At 46.5% G+C, this 25,397-nt stretch overlaps 1 protein-coding gene and 1 non-coding gene across 2 annotated transcripts; both read left to right on the forward strand.

Moving 5' to 3' along the window:
• Positions 1-6,641: 6,641 nt before the first annotated feature.
• LOC144287269 (U6 spliceosomal RNA) lies at positions 6,642-6,748 on the forward strand. The gene has a single exon (XR_013355113.1). It is a non-coding gene; the product is annotated as a U6 spliceosomal RNA (small nuclear RNA).
• Positions 6,749-19,868: 13,120 nt separating this feature from the next.
• GIP (gastric inhibitory polypeptide) lies at positions 19,869-24,934 on the forward strand. The gene is made up of 5 exons (XM_077850443.1): positions 19,869-19,968; positions 22,086-22,232; positions 22,806-22,895; positions 23,602-23,703; positions 24,816-24,934. Exons 1-5 carry the CDS (start codon positions 19,883-19,885, stop codon positions 24,823-24,825), a joined length of 435 nt encoding a protein of 144 aa, XP_077706569.1. The 5' UTR covers positions 19,869-19,882; the 3' UTR covers positions 24,826-24,934.
• The last annotated feature ends 463 nt before the right edge of the window (positions 24,935-25,397 follow it).

Raw genomic sequence — 25,397 nt, forward strand, 5'->3', positions numbered from 1 at the left:
TTCATGATGTCCTTTCCTATCTTCCTCTTCCTCCCTGCCCCTCCCACCGCCCCTCCCCTTTCTCCCCCCCTTTTGTTCCTCCATTTTTCTTCCTACTCCCGACACTGTCAATTCCTTTCCTCCTCCCCCTTTACCTTTACCCTCTTTTTAATTTTTCTTTTTTCTTTGTTACTTCTCTTCCCCTTTTTATTATTCTCTGGGTCCTCTGACCCTCAACTCATTTCTTTCCTCTTTTTAATCAATATACCTATACCAACTTTCTATACTTTTCTTCACTCCTTTCCTTTTCCTTTTTCCTGTCCCTCTATCACTAACTTGCTATCATTCAAACTGTTACTTCTGGTGAAGTGGAAGGCTACAGAGATGTGAGAGTTATTTTATACACCAAAATGAAAAGCTTGTTGCATTTATTAAGGTGAATGTCTATGTGATTCAGACCACAGAGCTCTCTGTTCTCCCAGCATTTATTGTCCTAACATTCACTAGAAACTTTTACTTCTTTGTATCATTTTTCCGCATCTTATGTTGCTTATAACCGATTTTGTTATTAGCATTTTGTGTATCGAATCCTTGAGGGCAAAGCCTATATATCACCCAAGGAGTCCAACACAGTGCTGACAGGTGTCCAAAAATACATAGTAAGTATCTTTTGATACTATCTAGAAAGACATGGTCAGTGTAATCAAATAAAATGCTGTGTTCAGCCCGTAGTGCTTTTTCTTTTTCTCCTTTCTCTCTCCCTCCCTCCCTCCCTCCCTCTCTCTCTCTCTCTCTCTCTCATTTTCCTTTCCCCTTTTTATTTTTGTAAATACTATACTCCACAATCATCAGGTTAAATACAGGTAAATTCAGTCATTCAAAAGGCTGATTGGTCTACATCAAGAAGAGCAACCAAGGGGTATCTTTTGGCTTGTAGCTCTCTAGTCTCATACCCGTGACTGTCCTGTGCCTGATGTCCATTCACAACCATCCTCTTTCCCTTCTGTCTGGTTATGTAGCCTTGGAGTTCTTCTCCCCTAAGGCTTCAGGCAGTCAATATCAACCATCAAAGTTAGTTGGCACAAACCTTTACTATCCTTATCTCTCTTGATGCCATCCAATCAGGATGACAATCTCAAGGGATAGTCCACATGCACTTCCTGCCAACAGCTCGCTTAGGGTCTTATTTCTGGGAATATAGCTAGCACCCCATTAACCACGTAAAGATTTATTATTTTGTATGTCATCCAAAGCAAGTGTCACCCCCAGACAACCTTCCATCTCACTGATTCCCAGGATGACTGGTATAGCTGTTCCCCATAATAGATGCTTATTGAATACCTACCTATCAATACAGCTATGAACACTAAGGAGAAGGCAAACCAATTTTTATAACAGGCTAAATTAAAGTCAAATTTAAGCAGGTCATGAAAATAGCAAAGTGCTTTTTTTTTGCTTTTGATTTATAATACTCATTACTAGCAAGAATATAGTGAAATAAAACACTCCATACGCTCCATACGGCTGTGTGGGAGAACAAACTTACGACAACAAAAACCTTTAAAAGTTCATATTGTTTGACTTAGAAGTTGCACTTTTGAGCAATTTTCCTAACAAAAATCCAATATATAAAACATTTTATTGAGCCTTAAAAAAAGAAGGAAATTCTGATACCAGCTGCAACATAGATGAAACTTGAAAACATTACGCTAAGTAAAATAAGCTAGACACAAAGGATAAATATGTAGGAGATACCTTAGAATAGTCAGATTCATAGAGGTAGAAAGTAAAATAGTGGTTACCAGGGACTGGGAAGAAAGGGTGAGGTGGGAAGTTTATGGAGCTTCAACTTGAGGAGAAAGTTCTGGAGATGGATACTGGGATGGTTGCACAACAATGTAAATGTACTTAATGCCAATGAATCTTAACACACTTAAAAATGGTTAAAATTGGGATGCCTGGGTGGCTCTGCATTTGGGCAGCTGCCTTCAGGTCAGGTTGAGATCCCAGGATCGGGGATCAAGTCCTGCATTGGACTCCTATAAGGAGCCTGCTCCTCCCTCTGCCTGTGTCTCTGCCTCTCTTTCTCTGTGTGTGTCTCTCATGAAAAAATAAATAAATATTTTTTTAAATGGTTAAAATTTAAAAATTTTTATGTATACTTTTGTACAGATTTATTCATTTATTTGAGAGGGAGAAAGAGAAAAACAGGAAGGGCAGAGGGAGAGGGAGAAAGAGAATCCCAAGCAGACTCCCCTCTGTGCACAGAGCCCCTGTTCAGTCTTTTATTGTAGATATTTTGGAAGGCCAAAAAATTTTTTTGTTTTTAAAAATCATAGTAAAGGGGTGCCTGGATGGCTCAGTAGGTTAAGCATCTGCCTTCAGCTCAAGTCATAATTTCAGGGTCCTGGGATCCAGCTCCACTTCTGGCTCCCTGCTTAGCAGGGAGTCTACTTCTCTCTCTCCTTCTGCCCCTTCCCCTCCCCCTCCTGCATTCATGCACACTCTTACTCACTATATCTCAAATAAATAAATATTTAAAACAAAAACAAAAAAGGAAAAACTTAGGAGAAGTTAAAAAAAAAGTACATCACAAAATTTAGTATTGGTACTCATAAAATCTGTGCAGTTGGAACCATCTTAAACACAATGACCAAAGCTATATGTACATTAAGGACTAGAAATTACCTTACAGAAACTCTTGCACATGGATACCTAGAAATGTGTACAAGAATATTCATAGCAGCATTGCTTACATTACTTTTTTTTTTAAGATTTTATCGATTTATTCATGAGAGACAGAGAAAGAGGCAGAGACACAGGCAGAGGGAGAAGCAGGCTCCATGCAGAATGCCCAATGTGGGACTCAATCCCGGGTCTCCAGGATCAGGCCCTGGGCTGAAGGCAGAGCTAAACCACTGAGCCACCCGGCCTGCCCTATTGCTTACATTACAATAACAAACCTTAGAAACCCTATAAATGCCCACCTCCAAGAAGAGTGGATTAAGCAAAGCTGGGTATAGTCATACAATGAAATTTGGTGGCAATCACAATGAAGGAACTTCTGCTCTGTGTATCAAGGTGAGTGAATTTCACAATTCTGACCAACCAACAAACAAAAACAAAAACCTAGAGACTAAAGAATATGTGCATTATGGTTCCATTTACAAAAGTTCAAGAATATGCAAAACTAACATTGTGTTGTTTAGGGATGCATCCAGAAGAGGTTGAAGTTTAAAGAGAAGGAAGAGCCCTGCAGCTGCTTGGCAGCTTGTTAACCACAATGGAGCCCTCTCCCAAGCTGTGGACCAAATGGAAACAATAAAGCTTTTCCCAGAAAAAAAAGAAAAAAGAAAGAATGAATGAAAGAATGAGAGAGGAAGAAAGAAAAAAGAAAAGAAAGAAAAGAAAAAAAGAAAAGAAGAAAAGAAAATAAAAGAAAAGAAAAAAGAAAAGATTCCAAAATGTATGGGACCCCTGGGTGGCTCAGCGCAGTTGAACGCACCTGTCTTCTGCCCAGGGCATGATCCCAGAGTCCTGGGATCGAGTCCCACGTCGGGCTCCCTGCATGGAGCCTGCTTCTCCATCTGCCTGTGTCTCTGCCTCTCTCTCTCTCTGTGTGTGTCTCTCATGAATAAATAAATAAATTATTTTTTAAAATTTCCAGATCATGGTTAATTCTGGGAAGTAGCATAAGGATGATTGTGAGGGGTTCACAGGGCACTTCAAAGATATTGGAGATGGATGTTCTAGTTCTCAGTCTGAGTGGTGGCCACACAAGTGTTGGTTTTCTTATTCTTTTAAACTATACATGAACAGTTTACATTCTCTTTGTTAAATATAAATAGTTCATAACAAAAATTAATGGAAATAATAAAAAGTCTGAAAAACACTGTTAATACTAACTCTTTGGTTTTGAGATTAGTGGATTTCTGTCTATTCCTGTCTTTGTTTCTCCCTCCCTCTCTCTCTTTCTCTTTTCCTATTTCTCTCTCTCTCTTGACTTGGCTATATTTTTCAAGATTTCTAGATTATTATGTTTTTATAACAAACTTAAGAAAAATGTCGAATGGATATTCAAATGAATCACCCCAGAATACCTTTACAAACTAAATAGGGAAGAGTTTTAGGCCATCTTCTGTTCCAAGATTTTGTTGCAGCCAGAAATCTCCTTCCATTAGGAACCAGTGTTGAGGGTTAACTGCAACTCGCCCTTGATCAATCACGGATGTGGCTTGACTTTAGCTAAAGGTCTGATTAATTATACATGTATTCATAATAAACTGAGATGGTATGTACTGAAACTCAGGACCAGCATGGTAAACAGGAAGCAGGTCCCAGATGCCCACCTGCCCCTCCTGTCCTGGATCTTGCAGATATATTGCTCCTTTCAACTCCCATGCATGAGCATCTTTGTTTTCGGGTGCATTCACTGGAAACCTCTAAGAGTGAAGCCCATTTCTGCCTCATCAGTCCGGGAGGTTCTTGTGAGATCACGCCTTTCAACACACTGGAAACCTAAGGGAATGATCCATGTTGTTTCCCTTCTCTAAGCGAGGTGTTTCCATTATGTTCACCAACTAAGATCTCCTTTATTATTTTTCCATGAGCCCAATGTTTTGAAAACTGTTGCCCATCAAAAAATTCCATTGACCAAGTTGTAAATTCTTCTCATTTTGAGTGGCAAAGCAGAGCTTCTACACAAGAGGGAAGACTTTGTATTATTCCCACCAAAAGTAAAAGGACTTGGAATTGGAATTTGTCCATTCAGTCTTGCCTGGAGCAAATGTCTGATTTGCATTAGATATCCTAACTGACTGGAACTAGTTTACGGACACCACTGTAACCAGTACACCTTCTTTCCCTCCTACTGAGATCCTGGATCTGGGGAGCCTAAGGTTTGAGAAACATTCCTTAGGACCAGCTTTCCTAGTTCCGGCACTTTGCCTGGGAGGAGAGCTGAAGAGAAAAGAAAAGAGAGAGGATATTGTAAAATGTGGTAAACATCCGAGCTGGGTGGCTTCGTGGTTTCTATTTTATAGGTCAACTAAGCCATAGACAGGCAACAAAACCAGAATTCCAATCTGACTGTCCTGGACCTCAGGTCCTTGCTCTTGCCCTTATATCAGCATTTAAAAATCCTAGTGTATGCAGGGACGTCTGGGTGGCTCAGCAGTTGAGCATCTGTCTTTGGCTCAGGGTGTAATCCCGGGGTTGCAGGATTGAGTCCCACATCTGGCTCCCTGCATGGAGCCTGCTTCTCCCTCTGCCTGTGTTTCTGCCTCTCTCTTTCTGTGTCCTTCATGAATAAATAAATAAAATCTTTTTTTTTTAATCTTAAAAAAAATAAAATAAAAACCATAGTGTATGCAGCACCTGGCTGAATGGGTCCATGGAGCATGCAACTCCTGATCTTGGGGTTGTAAGCTGGAACCCCATGTAAGGTGTAACCCCATGTTAGGTTTATTTAAAAATAAAATATTTTAGGGGCACCTGGGTGGCGTGGTCAATTGCGCATCAGACTTGGTTTCGGTTCAGGTCATGAACTCAGGGTCTGGGATTGAGCCCTGCCTCAGATTCCACATTCATCAGGGAGTGTGTTTCTCCCTCTCCCTATGTGCCTCCCCCTGCTCCTGCATTCTCTCTCTCTCCCTCTCTTTCTCAAATAAAGAATTAAAAAAAAAATAAAATAAAACATTTCAGGGGCACCTGGCTGACTCAGTCAGTGGAGAATGGTGACTCTTGATCTCAGAGTTGTAATTTCAAGCCCCACGTTAGGTGTAGAGACTACTTAAAAGTAAAAATATTTTAAAAAATAATAAAATAAAATATTTTTAAATTTTTTATTAAAAAATTAAGTAAATAAAAATCCTAGTGCAGCCCACACATATATTACAATTTTTTTTTAAGATTCATTTATTTTTATTTTAGAGAGAGTGTGGGGAAAGACAGAGGTAAAGGGAGAGAATCCTCAGGAAGACTCCTTGCTGAGTACAGAGCCTACACAGGGCTCTATCCCAGGACTCTGAGATCATGACCTGAGCCGAAATCAAGAGTAAGACGCTCAACCAACTTAGCCATCCAGGCACCCCATTACAATTTATTTTATGCAGAGGTGTAAAGACAACTCAACAGAGAAAGGATAATCTTTTCAACAAATAGTATTGCAACAATTAGGTATATATGCAAATATAAATAGATTTCCTTCCACATCCCATCCCAGAAACAAAAATTAACTCAATATACTTAGATGTAATCATTTAGGTCATATATCTAACTGTAAAACCAAAAGCTATAAGGTTTCTAGGAAAAAACCTTTGTGACCTTGAGTTAGGCAAAGATATCTTAGATATGCTACCAAAAGCAAAATTCAGAAAGCCAAACTGATAAATTGGGTTTTATCAAAATTTCCAAAAGGAAAAAAAAAACCCTCTTGCCTCTAGAAGATAATTGTTTAGAGAAAGAAAAGATGAGCCACAGACTGGGAGAAAAATATTTGTGAATCATGCATCTCATAAAGGACTTGTATCCAAAATATATAAAGAACTTTCAAAACTCAATATCAAGAACACAAACAACCTCCTCCCCACAAAATGGGCAAAAAATTTGAACAGACATTTCATATGTCAAATGTTATAAGAACTTCAGAAAACGGTTTCGCAGTGCTCACTTTGGCCACGCATCTATTAAAATTGGAATGATACAGAAAAGATTAGCATGGCCCCTGCATTATGATGACACACAAATTCATGAAGTGTTCCATATTTTTTTGTGTGTGTGTGTTCCATATTTTTGATGCAGTTGACATTTGATAAAGTGGACTCTTGTGAACATTATCAGCGGCCATTCACTGTTGCACTGTATGAAGTCTCTGAGGTATAATTAAAAGTTTTTATTGAGCCCCTGGAAAAGAAAGAGAAAACAAAAAAGAAAATAATTTGACAGTTTCTTGAAAAGTTAAACATAAGGAATCCCTGGGTGCCTCAGTGGTTTAGCGCCTACCTTCAGCTCAGGGCATGATCCTGGAGACCCAGGATCCAGTCCCACGTCAGGCTCTCTGCAGGGAGCCTGCTTCTCCCTCTGCCTGTGTCTGCCTCTCTCTCTGTCTCTCATGAATAAATAAATAAAAGATTAAAAAAAGCAAAAGAAAAAAAGTTAAACATAATCTCAATTGTAGGTATTTCTGCAAGAAAAAGGAAAGCATATGTCCATAAAACATCTTGTCCGCAAATGTTCACAGCAGCTTTATTTGTTATAGCCAAAAATTTGAAACAACCTAAATGTCTGCCAACAGGTAAATGGATAAACAAATTATAATATATCCATATGATGGAAGCATATTACTCAGCATAAAAAGAATAGACTATTGATCATGCTACAAATGAATCTTAAAATCAGTATGCTGAATGAAAGAAGCCAGACAAAAAAAAATTCATATGATTCCATTTGCATACAATTTTAGAAACTACAAACTAATCTCTAGTGACAGAAAGCAGGTCAGTGGTTAGAAGATGTGAGCCCGAGAGAGAGAGGGCTCCATGAAATTTGGGGAGATAGGGCAGCCCCAGTAGGTGGCTCAGAGATTTAGCGCCGCCTTCAGCCCAGGGTGTGATCCTGGAGACCTGAGATCAAGTCCCACATTGGGCTCTCTGCATGGAGCCTGCTTCTCCTTCTGCCTCTCTCTCTCTCTCTCTCTCTCTCTCTCTAATAAATAAATAAAATATTTTAAAAAAGAATTGGGGGAGATGGTAAATATGCTCACTACTTTATTTTTTTCACTATTTTATTTTTTTAAATTTTTTTAAGTAGGTGCAGAACTTGAACTCGACCCTGAGATCAAGACCTGAGTGGAGATCAAGAATCGGTTGCTCAGGATGACTGTCTACCATTTGCTTCGATGTGGATGGAACTGGAGGGTATTAGGCTGAGTGAAATACGTCAATCAGAGAAAGACAATCATCATATGGTTTCACTCATATGTGGAATATAAGAAATAGTGAAAGGAACCATAAAAGAAAGAAGGGAAACTGAGTGAGGAAAAATTAAAGAGAAAGTCAAATCATGAGAGACTCCTAACTCTGAGAAACAAAGGGTTGCAGAAGGAGAGGAGGGTGGGGGGATGGGGTAACTGGGTGACAGGCATTAAGGAGGGCACGTGACGAAATGAGCACTGGGTGTTACACTACACGTTGGCAAATTGAATTTAAATAAAATATTTAATTTTTTTTTCTAAATTTAAAAAAGAATCAGTCGTTCAACCAACTGAGCCACACAGGTGCCCCAATTTTTTTAAGTAAACTCTATGCCGAACATGGGGCTCAAACTCACTAGAAGATCAAGAGCTGCATGCTCTACTGACTGAGCCAGTCAGGTGCCCCAACGTTCACTACTTTGACTGTAGTGATGGTTTCATGGGAGAAGACATATGTTAAGACATCAAACTGTACACTTCAAATATGTGCAGTTAATTATGTGTCAGTTATACACTGATAATGCTGCTTTAAAAAATTCCAATACCGTGGAGGGAGTGGTGAATTGAAAAAATGACCATTTTCCATCATCATCATGAAGATGGATTCAAGCAAGAATCAATGGTTGAGGGACGCCTGGGTGGTCAGTCAGTTAAGTGTCTGCCTTCAGCTCAGGTCATGATCTCTGGGTCCTGAGATGGAACCGCACATGGGGCTCCCTGAGTAGCTGAGAGTCTGCTTCTCCCTCTCCTTCTATCCCTTCCCCCAGTCCCCTGCTCAGTCAGGCTTCCTCACTCTCCTATCTCTCAAATAAATAAATAAAATCTTAAAAAATAATAGTTGTTAAATAAATCCAAGGGTGGGGGAAATCTGATGAAGACGGGGGTATCTACATGGTCTTAAAGTGTCTCTTGGGCAGCCTGGGTGGCTCAGAGGTTGAGCGTCTGCTTTTGGCACAGGTCATGATCCTGGAGTCCTGAGATGGAGTCCCACATCGGGCTCCCTGCAGGGAGCCTGCTTCTCCCTCTGCCTCTGTCTCTGCCTCTGTCTCTGTGTCTCTCATGAATAAATAAATAAAATCTTTAAAAAAAAATAAAATAAAATAAGGGACGCCTGGGTGGCTCAGTGGTTGAGCATCTGCCTTTGGCTTAGGTCGTGATCCTGGGGTCCTGGGATCAAGTCCTATATTGCGCTCCCTGCAGGGAGCCTGCTTCTCCCTCTGCCTATGTCTCTGCCTCTCTCTCTCTCTGTCTCTCATGAATAAAGAAATAAATATACCTTAAAAAAAGAGTTGAAAAAATAAAAATTCTCTGTAGATTGCTTATTAATTATAATGAGAAAAGTAGTAACTATACAGTGGGAAAAATGCAACAAAACTTTAGGTGATCAAAAAAAAAAAAACTTTAGGTGATCAAAATTATCATTAATCATGGGCAGGCAGGGACACCTGGGTGGCTCAGCGGTTGGTCGTTTGCTTTTGGCTCAGGGCATGGTCCCATGGTCTGGGGATCAAGTCCCGTATTGGGCTTCGTGCCAGGAGTCTGCTTCTCCCACTGTCTCTGTCTCTGCCTCTCTCTGTGTGTCTCTCATGAATAAATAAATAAAATATTTTTAAAAAACCATGGGCAGGTAGACTTCTCGTTCCTCTAAGTGCGATACTTGGTAAGGACACACTTTAATTTTTTTAAAGATTTTATTTATTTATTCATGAGAGACAGAGAGAGAGAGAGAGAGAGAGAGAGAGAGAGGCAGAGACACAAGCAGAGGGAGAAGCAGGCTCCACGCAGGGAGCCTGACGTGGGACTCGATCCAGGGTCTCCAGGATCACACCCTGGGCTGAAGGCAGCACTAAACTGCTGAGCCACCAGGGCTGCCCCACACTTTAATTTTTACAGTCTTCTGGCCACCGTGTATAATTTGAATTTAATATGGAAGAAAAAGTAGACAAAGCCAAATTAAGAAACATTCAATAGCATAACTGCCTGTACCCTTAAAAATGTTAGCATAGGGCACCTGGGTGGCTCCGTCTATTAAATGTCTGCCTTCAGCTCAGGTCATGATCTCGGGGTCCTAGGATTGAGCCCCAGGTCAGGCTCCCTGCTCAGCGGGGAGTCTGCTTCTCCCTCTCCCTCCCTCTGCCTCTTCCCCTGACTTGTGCACTCTCTCTCTCAAATAAATAAATAAAATATTTTTAAATGTCAGTATTGGGGCACCTGGGAGGCTCAGAGGTTGAGCATCTGCCTTGGCTCAGGGCATGATCCCAGGATTCTGGGATGGAGTCTTGCATCGGGCTCCCCATGGAGAGCCTGCTTCTCCCTCTGCCTATGTCTCTACCTTTCTCTATATTTCTCATCCATAAATAAAGTTAAAATGTTTTCTTTTTTTTTTTAAGATTTTATTTATTTATTCATGGGACACAGAGAGAAAGAGAGGCAGAGACACAGGCAGAGGGAGAAACAGGCTCCAAGCAGGAAGCCTAATGTGGAACTTGATCTTGGGTCTCCAGGGTCACACCCTGGGCCAAAGGCAGTGCTAAACCACTGAGCCACCCAGGGATCCCTAAAAATTTTTCTTTTAAATGTCAGTATCATGAAAGACAAAGGCTGAGAGAAAAACTGTTAAAGGAAAATAAGACACATGACAAATGCAATATGTGATCCTGGACTGAATCTGATAAACAGGGGGGAATAGGGACACCTGGGTGCCTCAGCAGTTGAGTGTCTGCCTTCAGCTCAGGGCATGATCCCCGGCGTCCTGGGATCGGGCTCCCTGCACGGAGCCTGCTTCTCCCTCTGCCTATGTCTCTGCCTCTCTCTCTCTCTGTGTCTCTCATGAATAAATAAATAAAATCTAAAAAAAAAAAAAAAGGGTTGATTGATTTGAGAGAGAACATAAACAGGGAGGAGGGCCGGAGGGAGTGGGAGAAGTAGACCACCTTCTAAACTGGGAGCCCAATATGGGGCTCGATCCCAGGACCCTGAAATCATGACCTGAACTGAATGCAAAGGCTTAACTGACTGAGCCACCCAGGCACCCTCCCTATGTTTTAAATTACTTTAAAATGAAAGCTTTAAAAAAAGCCTCAGGCTAATGACATCAGAGTCTCTGGGAATGGCTCTGAGGCACTAGGATTTTATTTTATTTTTAAGTAGGCACCACACCCAACATGAGGCTCAAACTCACAACCCTGAGATCCAGAGTCACATGCTCTACTCACTGAACCACCCAGGTGCCCCAAGCCATGGGGATTTTAAAAAGCTTTCCAGGCCAGGGTGCCAGATTTGGCAAATAACAGTACAAGATGTGCAGTTAAATTTGAATTTCAGATAAACAACAAGTAACATTTTTTATTTTTTTTTAATTTTTATTTATTTATGACAGTCACACACACACAGAGAGAGAGAGAGAGAGAGAGAGAGAGAGGCAGAGACACAGGCAGAGGGAGAAGCAGGCTCCATGCACCAGGAGCCTGACATGGGATTCGATCCCGGGTCTCCAGGATCACGCCCTGGGCCAAAGGCAGGAGCCAAACCGCTGCTCCACCCAGGGATCCCAGCATTTTTTATAAAAAGACTTATTTATTCATGTATTTGTTTGAGAGAGAGAGAGAGAGAGAGAGAGAGAGAATGAGTCGGGGGAGGGGCAGAGGGAGCAGGAGAAGCAGAGTTCCTGCTGAGCACTGAGCCTGATATCGAAACTCAGTCCCAGGACCCAAAGATCATGACTTGAGCTGAAGTCAGACACTTAACCAAATAAGCCACCCAGGCACCCCTAAAAGCACTTTTTAGTATAAGTATATCCCATGCAGTATTTTCTGCCTAAGTAGCAAGTACCCTCTGGGAATACAATTCATTTTGTTATCTGTACTCTGCTGGTCTTGGTGGAATATCAAAGTTCTTGCTTTATCTGTCTTCAGCATACAAAATCATCTCAGTTCTCACTCTTGCAGAGAGAAGCAGACTGAGATAAATATAAGTAGATATTAAATGGCCAGAGTTCATGGTGATGAGCAGAAATGTTTCATAAGTCTAGCACCTTCTAGGATGCCTGGGTGGCTCAGCAGCTGAGCATCTGCCTTTGGCTCAGGGTGTGATCCTGGAGTCCTGGGATTGAGTCCCATGTTGGGCTCCCTGCATGGAGCCTGCTTCTCTATGTCTCTACCTCTCTGTGTGTGTCTCTCATGAATAAATAAATAAAATCTTTTAAAAAAATTTTAAAGATTTTTTTAAATCTAAAAAAATAAATCGAATACCTTCTGTAATAATAATAATGGACAGTATTTTTTTAGGGCAGATTATGGATTTGGTAGCCAACCTCTAAGGTGGCCCTTAATGAGCCCCCCACCTCCCTCCGTTCACAGCCTTGTGCAGTTCCTCCCATATGGTGCCAGTGTTGGTCTATGTGGCCAACAGCATAAAGCTGAAGGGATGGTACGTCATTTCTAAATTTCACTTAGACTTTCAATTTAGGTGGATGACTTTGCTCTGAGGGAAGAAGGGTGGAGAGGTCTGAAGTCTTCAGCCTACAAGGCGATCTACAGCCCCAGGTTTCTGAGATTGCAACTCGGCTATCAGCTCACTTCAACTTCATGAAGACCTGAGCTAGAAGCACCAGCTGAACCACCGCCAGGTTCCCGATTCTCAGAAACTGTGAGTTAGGGAATGTTCTGTTGCTTTATACTGGTAAAGTTTGGAGCAATTAGTTACCCAGCAAAGGATCACTAATGTGTCAAGATATGATGTAACACAATGTATCTGCTCAGTATGCTTGTTTCCCCAAACAATTTTTTTTCTTAAAGATTTTATTTGAGAGAGAGAGAGAGCAAGAGTTGGGGTAGGGGAGAGAGGGAAAAGAAGCAGACTCTCGGGATCCCTGGGTGGCGCAGCGGTTTGGCGCCTGCCTTCGGCCTAGGGCGCGATCCTGGAGACCCGGGATCGAATCCCACGTCGGGCTCCCAGTGCATGGAGCCTGCTTCTCCCTCTGCCTGTGTCTCTGCCTCTCTCTCTCTCTCTGTGACTATCATAAATAAAAAAAAAAAAAAAAAAAAAAAAAAAGAAGCAGACTCTCTACTGGGTAGGGAGCCCAGGGGCCCAGGGACCCTGGGATCATGATCTGAGCTGAAGGCAGACACTTCACCAACTGAGCCACCCAGGCACCCCAACCTGGCTTTGATTTTTCATCTTACTGAATGCTCACCATAGAGTGAAGTAGAGGAGACCATGCCAGAGAACACCACACTGGCAAGTTAACAAAACAATGTCACACTTACCTATGAGGTAGGGGGGACTAATTCTGGTTTGTTTGTTTGTTTTTTTTTCCTGGGGTGAAGGTGGTTATTTATTTATTTATTTTTTTTCCTTTTAAGTAGTCTCCCTGCCTAACATGGGGCTTGAACTCACCACCCTGAGACCAAGCATCACCAGACATCGCCAGATTCGGTTTTCTTTTTTTTTTTTTTTTTTTTTTTTTTTTAATTTTTTTTTTATTTATTTATGATAGTCACACAGGGAGAGAGAGAGAGAGGCAGAGACATAGGCAGAGGGAGAAGCAGGCTCCATGCACCGGGAGCCTGACGTGGGATTCGATCCCGGGTCTCCAGGATCACGCCCTGGGCCAAAGGCAGGCGCCAAACCGCTGCGCCACCCAGGGATCCCGAGATTCGGTTTTCTTATCTCCGATTCAGAGATGTGCAAACTAAAAGCTCAGAGTGGATAAGGGCTTTGTCCAAATCCAAAGCTTACCTGGGAGTGGTGGGCAGGTGGAGCTGGGGCTGGAATCCTCCTCCTACACCCTCTCCACCCCACAGGCTACTCCCTAATCTATCTATCTATCTATCTATCATCTATTTTTATTAAGATTTTATTTATTTATTCATAGAAACACAGAGAGAGAGAGAGAGAGAGAGAGAGAGGCAGAGAGAGAAACAGGCTCCATGCAGAGAGCCCGACGTGGGACTCCATCCAGGGTCTCCAGGATCACACCCTGGGCTGCAGGCAGTGCTAAACCTCTGCGCCACCCGGGCTGCCCTATCTATCTATTTTTAAAGATTTTATTTATTTATTCATAGAGACACACAGAGAGACAGAGAGAAAGAGGCAGAAACACAGGCAGAGGAAGAAGCAGGCTCCATGCAGGGAGTCTGATGTGGGACTCGATCCAGGGACTCCGGGATCACGCCCTGAGCCAAAGGCAGAGGCTAAACTGCAGAGCCACCCAGGCGTCCCCTCCCTAATCTATTTTAAAAAGGGTGTGGCTGTGGAGGTTGCAGAAGGACATCCCCATACCTATCACAGGAATGGGCTAGGCTTCACTGGGGACCTGGAAGCTGTCTGCATGCAGAGAAAAGGGGAAGCTTTCTCTTCTCACCCCTCACCTCCTTCTCCTGGGAGGTGCTCCCACCTGGGACAGAGAAGGAGTTAGGAATGCTGCTTTCCCTGGGAGGCCTGGCCCTTTGGCCTTTCACCCTAAATGTACCACCAGTTCTTTCCCTCTCTGGAAGTGAGAGCCTTGTGGTCACCTCTCCCAGTTCTAACACTGCCCCACAGTTCTTCTCCCGTGGATTAGGTCGCAATTACTAAGGGCTGAGCTCTTTTCTTGACAAAAGCCGACCAAAAACAGCCTGTGAAAACAGCAAGAGGGATTGGAGTTAGACCTGAGAGGGGACTTCCAAACTGATTCCTTATAACAGATGGCCAAGAGAGGTTTTAGGTAGTATCTTCCGTGTTGTGAGTGGAGAGTTTTATTTTATTTTAAAATGTTAGTTGACATATCATATTCCTTGGGGGTATATAGCATGGTGATTTGACAATTCTATACTTACAAAATGCTCACCACCATAAATGCAGCGACCATCTGTCACCGTACAAAGTTACTGCAATCTTATTGACTAAGTCTTTCTCTGAAGATCCCCCTGAAAAGTATCTATCTTGGCCTGGGTGGTACAGGGGCTGACTTGGGCAAAAATGTTTGGGACCACCACTGGGTTTGTGATGTGACTGGGGAGGAAAGCTGGAAGTGGCCCTTCTAGGAATCAGGACAGACCCGATGACTCAGCAGAGTTTGTCCCTTTGTATCCTCTGCAGGAGGAGAAGCATAAACCTGCCACCTGGCGTAGGAGAGCTCGGAGAGGGGATGTCTGCCTTCTGAGTCAGCCGGGGAGCTTGAAGGCCAAGCGAACTTCTGGAGCAGAGTCGTTGGCAGGGAGGCTGCAGCCAGCCCTCTGAGTCACCCTGGCCTGGCGGTGGAGCTGGGTCTGGAATGTCTGCGGTGGCCCTCCGGCTGTGGCGGGAACAGTGAGTCACCACCGGGAGCTGGAAGAGCCAGCAAGCCCCCAAGGCTCCTCTGCCATTCCAGTTCTCCTCCTGGTGTCTGGATCCAGAGGTTGGGAGGGTCTGGGAAGCAGGACCCTGGGTTCTCTCACAATATCACCATCGTCCCTTCCTGCGCTGATTCCCTGGCTTCCAGGAGTCCTAGGCACCTCTCGCACCCCCACTCTCTCCACCTGTCTGCCCCTCGCCCCCAGCCTTGGTATCTGGGCTTCCTCTTGCTTTCCCGGCCCCTGTGACCCCTCACATCCTGGAACAGCTCCCCAGTGGACTGAGGGTCAGAGCCCCCCACTCCCAGACCCCACCCCTGCACCGTGCTGCAGGCGGCACACTAGGGCCACTTCTCCCCATGTGTGGTGGCCGGGCTGGTAGAGTTGCCAGTGGATTTAGCTATCTTTACTTATGTTAATTTTTATTTTATTATTTTTAAATATTTTTATTTATTTATTTATTCATGAGAGACACAGCAAGAGAGAGAGACATACACAGGCAGAGGGAGAAGCAGGCTCCACGCAGAAAGCCTGATGTGGGACTCGATCCTGGGACTCCAGGATCACGCCCTGGGCTGAAGGCAGGCGCTCAAACACTGAGCCACCCAGGCGTCCCAAATGTTCCTTTCTTTTTCTTTTCTTTTTTTTTTTTAAGATTTTATCTATCTATTCATGAGAGACACATCAGAGAGAGAGGCGGAGACACAGGCAGAGGGAGAAGCAGGCTCCATGCAGGAAGCCCAATGTGGGACTTGATCTCAGGTCCCAGGATCGGACGGACCCTGGGCTGAAGGTGGCGCTAAACCGCTGAGCCACCCCGGTTGCCCCCAAAGGTTCCTTTAAAAAAAAAAAAAATTTTTTTTAAGTAGCCTCCACACCCAAGTGAATCTTGAACTCACAACCCCAAGATCCAGAGTCACACACTCTCCTAACTGAGCTACCCAGGGAGCCCTCATTGAACTCTCTTGATCAAATCCAGCAGCCCCTTCCGAAGAAAGCCCCTTCCCAGAAACTTCAGAAGGCCATCTTTTGGGGGCACTTGGGTATCTCAGTTGGTTAAATATCTGTCTACAGCTTGGGTTGTGGTCCCAAGGTCCCAAGACAGCCCCATGTTGGGTTCCCTGCTCAGTGGAGAGTCTGCTTCTCTCTCTGCCCTTCCATCCACTTATGCATGGTCTTCCTGTCTCTCAAATAAATAAAAAAATCTTTTTAAAAAGTAAAAAAAATAGGGCAGCCCGGGTGGCTCAGCAGTTTAGAGCCACCTTTGGCCCGGGGCGTGATCCTGGGGATCCGGGATGGAGTCCCACATCGGGCTCCCTGCATGGAGCCTGTTTCTCCCTCTGCCTGTATCTCTGTGTCTCTCATGAGTAAATAAATAAAATCTTAAAAAAATAAATAAATAGGGGCACCTGGGTGGCTCAGTGGTTGAGCATCTGCCTTCGGCCCAGGGCATGATCCTGGGGACCCAGAATCAAGTCCCACATCGGGCTCCCAGCATGGTGCCTGCTTCTCCCTTTGCCTGTGTCTCTGCCTCTCTCTCTCTCTCATGAAAAATAAAATTTAAAACAAATTTTTTTTCAAAAATTTTTGAAAAAGAAGGCTACCTTTTCCCCAGCCTCCCAACATGCTCTAGGGGGTGAGGGCTGTGAGCTCCTCTGGGCATCTGGCATCTTCTCTGATCTCCTCCCCTGACCCTCCCCACATTCCTTCCTCCACCAGGGCTCAGGCTACATTCTCCTTAGTCTGTCCACTGCACAGCATGAGAGCCAAAGATCAAAGGGAAACAGGTTGGGGGGTGGGCTGCAGAGAGGTTCCCTCCAAGAGGGGGTGGGGTGAGAATTTGAAGCACAAGTGGCCTTCAGAGCAGCCCACCCCCAAAACAAATCCCCAGAGCACCAGGCAGACACTCAGAGCTGCAGTGCAGGGACCCATCCCAGAATCCTCTTTGACTCTGTTTTGGCATCAGACTTACGAGGTCCCAGGGAATGAAGTCCACCCTCCTTGGATACCTTGTGCCTCCAGGTGGAGGTGCCCAGGTTTTGACATACAGACTCTTCTGAGCCCATTAACTGTTGCTCAACAGGAAGCAGGAGCACAAGCAACCCCACATCCCATTTGGAGGCCAAATCTGAATCGATGTCTAATCACTGCCCATTGATAGCTGGGAGATGGAATTTGGAGAGCTTGCCCGGAGAGAAGTTTTTCTAGATAGTGAAAAATGGGTGGGCAAGGTTTCTAGGAAGCAGAGTTGAATTGTCCTCCACCCCGCCCCAGTCCAGTTAACTCTCATCCCACACAAGCACTTAATTTCATGCTGGAGCTGCTTCCTGGCCACAGTTTACCTGGAAAGGAAAGTGGCCTTTATTAGACCCTGGAGCTAATAAGCAGAGCATAAGCTGGGTTGTTGATGGTTCAAAGTGCTATGGTGAGTGGAGTAGGAATAGCCTGGGATGGTGAGTGGAGTAGGAATAGCCTGGGAAGGAGGACCTGGGGGGTCTGCCAAAAATGCAGTGTCTGCCCTGCCCCTTCTAGACTGAGCCATGAGGGCAGAGGCATATACTCAGTCCTTGGAGAAAGGCAGAGGCAGCACCTCGAGGGGTCTCCAGTCTGAGGGGCAGGCATGGCCCTTAGCCTCAGGAACCTTCTGTAGGATGGGGAAGAGATGGCTCCTGGTTCACACTCCTGGTACAGACCCCCCAGTCTGATCAGGGAAACAAAGCCCCTGCGCCGGAGAGCCCTCCAGTCGAACAGGCACAGCATGACCTCAGGGCCCCCCAGTCTGATAGCAGAGACAGGTCCCACTGGGTCTCATAAACCTTTACAGATAGAATTGTAGCTGCCCACTTTCCTTCAAGTTCCCAAGGGGTAAGTGGACCACTTTCCCCACTCCATTCTTTTTTTCTTTTTAAGATTTTATTTATTTATTTATTCATGAAAGACAGAGAGAGAAGCAGGCCCCTTGCAGAAAGCCTGATGTGGGACTTGATCCCTGACGGGGATCAGGCCCTGAGCCAAAGGCAGACACCCAACTGCTGAGCCACCCTGGGGTCCCTCCCCAACTCTATCCTGCCCTAACACAGGAGGGCAGCTTGACTGCAAGTCCTCAGTTCCCAGCTCCCCCAGGAAACTTCCATCCTTCGCGGTCCCTCAACCCTCTTACTCTCCAACCTTTTCCCTGGCCAGCTGGGATACCCCCCTAGATTTCACAATAGGGACATGGCCTCACTGACAAAGCTGTGTGCCACTATCCAGAGCTGGGGTTCAAACAACTGTGCCCCACTCTCTCGGACCCCAGGGTAGCCTGTTGCCTATGGGAGGGGTCCTTCCCCAGCTAGTGCCACCCGACCCAAGTCTGCCCTCACCCAGGGCCCCCTTTCCAACTGGGGACACCTGGAAAGGAAGTGAGGCTAGAAGAATACAGGGCCCTGTGCCCAGAAGGGAGGAGGGGGGAGAAGAAAGAGGACACTTAAGGCGGCCTACCCCCGCAGGGAACTGGAGATACCCAAATGTTAATCATCGATTAGCACAGTTCAAGTGGAAAGGGCAACTTTATTACGCGTAAAATGGACTTAATGTGGCGGGAGCTGTGGACTTAATTTCTTGAGATAAGACGCTTTTAGGCTAATCAGCAGGTGTGTGATGCCTGGATATAAAGGAGTTACAGCAGACTTTCTTGAGACAGGCTCCAAAGGACCGGAAGGTAGGAGGAAGAAACCCCTGCCCTGTCCTTCTGGAAGATCTGGAAAGGAAGCCAGGTGAGAGAGCGGCTGGGACAGGGGATGGGTGGAGGGGATACTGGAGAGGTAGTGGGTCTTGGCACCCAGAGATGCTTGGCATCCTTGCATCTCACATTCTAAGAAATAAGAAGGCGGCTCTCAGGATTCCTGTAACACCTAGTGACAAAGGCAGGAGGATGAATGAGGCCTGGTCCCATTTCATCCAGGGGGTCTTCTGTAGGGGTGAAGAGCAGTAAGTAAGGAAACTTCCTCCCAGCTCTGAAAACCAAAGTTAGACCTAGAGCTATTTGGGCCACCAGACCTCATCTTCCTGCAGCAGGACCCCAAGAAGAGCTTCCCTGCACAGAGATAGTGAACCCCGGGGAGGAGAGGATGGAATGGTCCTACCTGTGCCTTTCACTTGGGGCGAGAGAGCTGTGATGGTTTAGGTGACAGCCAATCCCACAGCTGGAAGCAGGGCTGGTATGGACTTTGGGGGGCTGTATGGGGAGTCTCGCCAGGCCACATGCCTTTGACGTCCAGCCACTGGAGCCAGGAAGGGGGCTGTCAGGGGTCTTAGCTGCTCTCTTCTGCCTGGACCTCTCCCCCCTGCCCTCCCCAACTCAGACTTCACAACAAAAAGCAGGTCCTCCTCCTGGCCAGGCTCCGTGACCCTTCTAGTATCTGACTCCAACACCCAGCCCCCCCGGCAGCCCCCCAAGTGTTGTTCTAGCCTCTGAGAAAAGCCCTGACCCCCGGAGCTCAGTGCCCCCCGCCGGCAGAAGCCACAGAGGCTCTGAGGCATCAGCAGTACCTGGGCGGCCTGAAGGCTGTGCCTGGGCACAGTGCTTCCCTCATCCTCATCCCTTTTCTCTCCTGGCTCAGGAAATCACCCTTGGAAGATGGTGGCCATGAAGATCTTCAGTCTCCTGCTGGCGACCCTGCTCCTGGTGGTGGTGATGGGAGAGAAGGCAGCCGGTCACTCTAGGTAGGGGTGCAGGGGAGGGGTTGGGCACAGGGAAGGAGGCTGGGGAGGATGAGCTGCTTCTGGCGTTCAGGGGGGAGGTGGGAAGGGGAGGAACCCCAAGCCAAGAGGAAAGAAGCGGGAGGGAGAACCCCGCCGGCAGTCTGTGTATGGAGTAAGGACAGAATCCAGAGGGTTTATTTTGAGCTACTGTTGCCACAGGACAAACTGTGGTTAGATCTCTGGAAGGACTTCTCCGGGGTTAAGTGTCTGAAGTGTACAACAGGGTCTCCCTTCCTGATGAAAGCCTTAACCATTCATCATTCACGTGTGCAGAATGCCTCAGGGAACACACAGGCTCCCAAGGAAAGCAAAGAGCCACCCAGGCCAGTGGCAGACTCTCAGGGACACTTGGGGGGGGGGCGGTGGGGAGCAGAATGTCATGAGCAAATGGGGGAGGGGGCTCTGTTTGTTCTCTGGAGGACCAAGAGATACTTGTCTGGGTAAACAGCTGGGCCTTGTCAGATGCAAGGACTAGTCCTATGCCCTCTAAATCCAGTCATGTAGATGTGAGGCACGGCTGTCAGGTACAAGTCAACATCACATAGAATTTGCAAACTTAGGGGTGCCTGGATGGCTCAGTCGGTTAAGCATCTGCCTTAGGCTCAGGTCATGATCCCAGGGTCCTGGGATCCAGCCCCACATCATTGGCTCCGTGTTCTGCAGGGAGCCTGCTTCTCTCTCCTTCTGCTCCTCCCCTGCTTGTGCTCACTCCCCTTCTCTTAAAATCTTTATTTTTTTATTTTTTTTAATTTTTTAAAGATTTTATTTATTTATTCATGAGAGACACACACACACACACACACACACAGAGAGAGGCAGAGAACAGAGGGAGAAGCAGGCTCCATGCAGGGAGCCTGATGTGGGACTTGATCCCAGGACTCCAGGATCACACCCTTGGCCAAGGGCAGGCACTAAACCACTGAGCCACCCAGGGATTCCCCTCTTTATTTTTTTTTTTAAAGATTTTATTTATTCATGAGAGACACAGAGGCAGAGACACAGGCAGAGGGAGAAGCAGGTTCCATACAGGGAACTATATATATATATATATATATATATATATATGTTGCAAACTTAGATCTGGGCCCAGACCCCCACCTTCATGGAGTGCTAGATTAATCTCTCTGTACCTTGGTTTCCTCATTCACAAAAAGGGCATAGAAATAGTGTTGACCTCATAGGGGTGTTTCGAAGATCAAAGGAGTCTATGCAGTAAAGGGCTGAGAGAGGACCTGGCATACAGTGAGTGCCCTTATGGAAGAGCTCCTATTGTTCATACTGACTGGGAATAAAGACTTGAATCGGGGTGAGCCAAGGCAGGAGGAGTAAAGGAGGAAAGTGAGATCCTTTGGGATGAAGGGAACCCATCCTTTGGGATGAAGGGAACCCCTGATCCCTGTTTGTCCAGAACCCAGAGTCACACAAACTGAGGATGCAGAAAGTGGGCTCTTGAGCTGAGGATAAAGCCCGAGGGGCTTGATGCATAGACAAGGGGCTGCCTCCATAAAACTGACTCCCAAGGGGCACCTGGGTGGTTCAGCAGTTGAGCATCTGTCTTTGGCTCAGGTTGTGATCCTGGGGCTCTGGGATCAGAGTCTGGTATCAGGTTGCCCACAGGGAGCCTGCTTCTCCCTCTGTCTATGTCTCTGCCTCTCTCTGTGTGTCTCTCATGAATAAATAAAAATCTTAAAAAAAACAAACAAACCCATAAGACAGGCAGCCCGAGTGGCTCAGTGGTTTAGTGCCACCTTCGGCCCAGGGCATGGTACTGGAGACCTGGGATCGAGTCCCACATCCGGCTCCTTGCATGGAGCCTGCTTCTCCCTCTGCTTATGTCTCTGCCTCTCTCTCTCTCTGTGTGTGTGTCTCTCATGAATAAATAAGTAAAATCTTTAAAAACAAAACAAAACCCATAAAACAAAAAATCCCACAAAAATCTGACTCCCAAGAAATGGGGGTGGTGGGAGGTGGCTGTTTTCAAACACCTGCCTCTGGTCAATAACAATCACCTGCCCCCGCATTGTGGTTCCCTTCGTGTAGAGCCTGGTTTCTCCCTCTCTCTCCTCCCTGCTCCTCAGATTCCACACTAAGGTCAGTGGCTCCCGACCTCGAGGCCCCAGGTACGCCGAGGGGACTTTCATCAGTGACTACAGTATCGCCATGGACAAGATCCGCCAACAAGACTTTGTGAACTGGCTGCTGGCCCAGAAGGGGAAGAAGAATGAGTGAGTTAATGCCCACACTCCCTCCTCTGCACCGGCTGGCCATACCTTCCTTCGTTTAGACTAGATGCCACGCGGGCCTGTGATTCTGGGTGGTAACTTTGGCTTAGGTACTGATGGGGAGCTGGGCAACACCATGGTCCTGACTGGGGCTCGGGCACTGGCCCAGTCTGGGGTGGGACTAAGCTTTCCAATCCTTTTCTTCTTCCAACCCTTTCTTTCTAATCCTTCCTCTAAGGAGAGGGATCATTGAAGATGTAGGGGCTCCCAGAGGATCTCCACGGGGCTGGGGTTGTAGGCAGAGAGAGCTGAGCTGCTGACAGTGACCATTTGGTGGTGGCCACTTTGGACTTTGCCCTTCTTCCTCTCTTTTGCCAAGTCTCTTACCTTGTCCTTGCTGTTCGTCAGCATGGTAGATGCTGGAAAGCTGTTCTGTGGCAGCTGGGGACAAGCAGGGGGGGGTGGTGGTTGAACAGAGAAAGAGGTACACTATGCAACTTGGGTAAAGGCCCCAAAAGACTGGAGCACATCTGAGTCTCCCCAGCCCTACCCACTCCCTCCTGTTTACCTGACCAGTTGGAAACACAACATCACCCAGAGGGAAGCCGGGGCCCTAGAGCTGGCCCATCAATCTAACAGGAAGGAGGAGTCGAGAGAGCAGCAGGGGTGAGTCAGCCCATTGGGGAAGGGGTGGGGGCAGGGCCTCATCCTTCCCTCCCCTAGACCCCAGAGCAGGGCCAGGCCCCAGACAAGCATCCCCTTCCACTCTTCATGGAACTCCTGGAAGCCTGGCTGGAGCTTAAGGGAGAACCCTAGGAGGAATAGGGGCTGGGGTTCTAGGAGGGAGTTGGGGTCAGAGTCCCTAAGATCGATGACTCAGTGTGTGGAATCAGAGTCACGGAGAGGGGTGGTGAAAGAGACTTCGGGGACTGGCTTCCCCACTTCTCCCCGAAGGACTTCAGGAAGGCTGTTTGAGGAGCAGGGACCCTCTCAAGACCAGTCCCTTGACATCAGTTACCCCCCACCCTCACCCCCATCCCCTGAGGAAGCTGAGAAATCTGTGGATCATTCTAAAAAGTGAATTGTTCCCGAAGTCGTCTCTCGGGTTTGGGGATGCATTCGGGGATACTTGCAGAGCTGGGTGGGGTGGGATATCTTCCACCTGAATTGTTGGGCTTTGCCTGTACTGAGGAGCCGCTACTCCCCAGGCCCATAGATCAGGGTGGAGCTTTGAAAGCTGAGATAAGGAGAGGCAGCTGTGTTGACTCCCTCCCCCCACCCCAGCTGCCCCTTGGAGTCCCAGGCCCTGTATTTACTCACTCCGGGTGGGGCCCCAGCTCAAACAGCCTGCCTGAGGCTTTCTCCTTGGCAGCTCCCTACCCAAGAACCCGGGTGATGAAGATTTGCTGAAGGATTTACTGATTCGAGAGCTGCTGGCCTGGATGGTGGATCAGATGGAAGTCTGCAGGCTCAGGTGGGGCTGTTCAGTGGCTTTGGGCATCTTGAGTCGTGGTCATATGCTTGAGCTTTGAGGCCCGACATGGGTTCAGATCGGCACTCCAGCACATGCTAGCAAACTCATAAGTCTCTCTGAACCTCAGCGTTTTCATGAAAACAAGGCTTATTCAGACCACTTCATGGGATTGTTGTCAGGTTAAAATATGATAATACGAGGAAAGTGCCGAGAGTAATATGGGAGGAGGAAGAGTTCAGTAATGTTGGCAGCTGTCATTACTTCTTGCACTTTGGTTTCTACTCTGTCCAGGTGAGAGGCTGCGCTCACCTGCCCTGCCCACCTGAGCTAAGCTGACCATTTTATTCTCAGCTCTCTCTCTGTACCCTTATCCCATGGCCCCTTCCCAGTGGTGGAACCCCCGGAGCTGGAGGCATGTTGTCCCTCTCTGTAGCCATTGTTGGTCTCAGTGGTCCTAGAATCCATCTCACCAGCTAGGAAGTCCTGTAATCTATCATGTCCCAGAAGAAAGGGATGGCTAATACCATGAAGAGGTCCATTTACCTAAAGGGTGAGATAGAACACTGGTTCAAGATGCAGACACCGAGGCTTGGAAACGAAAATATTTCAGACTTGGATGCTGGCGAGCTAGGGAGGGATCAAGGGAATAGATCAGGGGTGGCTTCCTGTAGAGGGCAGGAAGGGAAAGAGGAACGTGACCAGAACAATGGAAGGGAGAGTATGAGAAATTCTCCATAGGAAAGTGGGTGCTTTTTGGAATTATTTTGATTACTTATAATTAAAAAGGTAATTGGGGCAGCCCCGGTGGCCCAGCAGTTTAGCGCCGCCTTCAGCCCAGGGTGTGATCCTGGAGACCCGGGGTCGAGTCCCAGGTCAGGCTCCCTGTATGGAGCCTGCTTCTCCTTCTGCCTGTGTCTCTGCCTCTCTCTCTCTCTCTCTCTGTGTGTGTGTCTCTCATGAATAAATAAATAAAATCTTAAAAAAAAAAAGGTAATTGGCAGGTATGAGCAGCTGAACCATGGCTGGGCACCAGGATGAACTTACTTTGCTGACTCTGAGTGGATTATGACCTTCCTCCCCAACCACTTCCCCTCCTCTCTCTACTCTCCCAGATTTCAGTGACTCAGACCAAACCCAGCTCTCGCCTGGACTCTGCCCTTCACTTACTCAGGACTCAGCTCTGCTCCAGGGTACCCAAGAGAAGCCAAACCAATAAAGTTTAAGCTGAAACAAATCCTTGTGTCCATTGTCAAAACTTACCCAAGTGTCTACTTGAGCACTGCCGATGTCTGTGCATACGTGCCTGCCACCCAATAAGGAGATACAGCTCCGACCCGCATCTATAATTCGTCTATTAATTCTACAAACACTTATGGGAAAGGTAACACAGGAAGGGACTGTGCTAATCACTGAGAATATGGCAATCAAGGAAATGGGCTCAGTCCCTGTTCCTGAGGAACTTATAGTCCTGTGATGGAAACAGACTTGCTCTTAAACACACACACATTAATAATCATGTAACATTCTGGGGCCCCTGGGCGGCTCTGTGAGTTATGCCTCAGACTCTGGATTTCAGCTCAGGTCAAGATCTCAGGGTGGTGAGATCTATCCCTGCCTCTGGCTCTGCACTGGGTGTGGAACTTGCTGAAGATTCTTCCTCTCCCTCTGCCTCCCACCCCCACCCCTCTCCATCT

Source organism: Canis aureus, chromosome 16, assembly GCF_053574225.1.
Source record: "Canis aureus isolate CA01 chromosome 16, VMU_Caureus_v.1.0, whole genome shotgun sequence".
NCBI classification, from domain to species: Eukaryota; Metazoa; Chordata; class Mammalia; order Carnivora; family Canidae; genus Canis; species Canis aureus.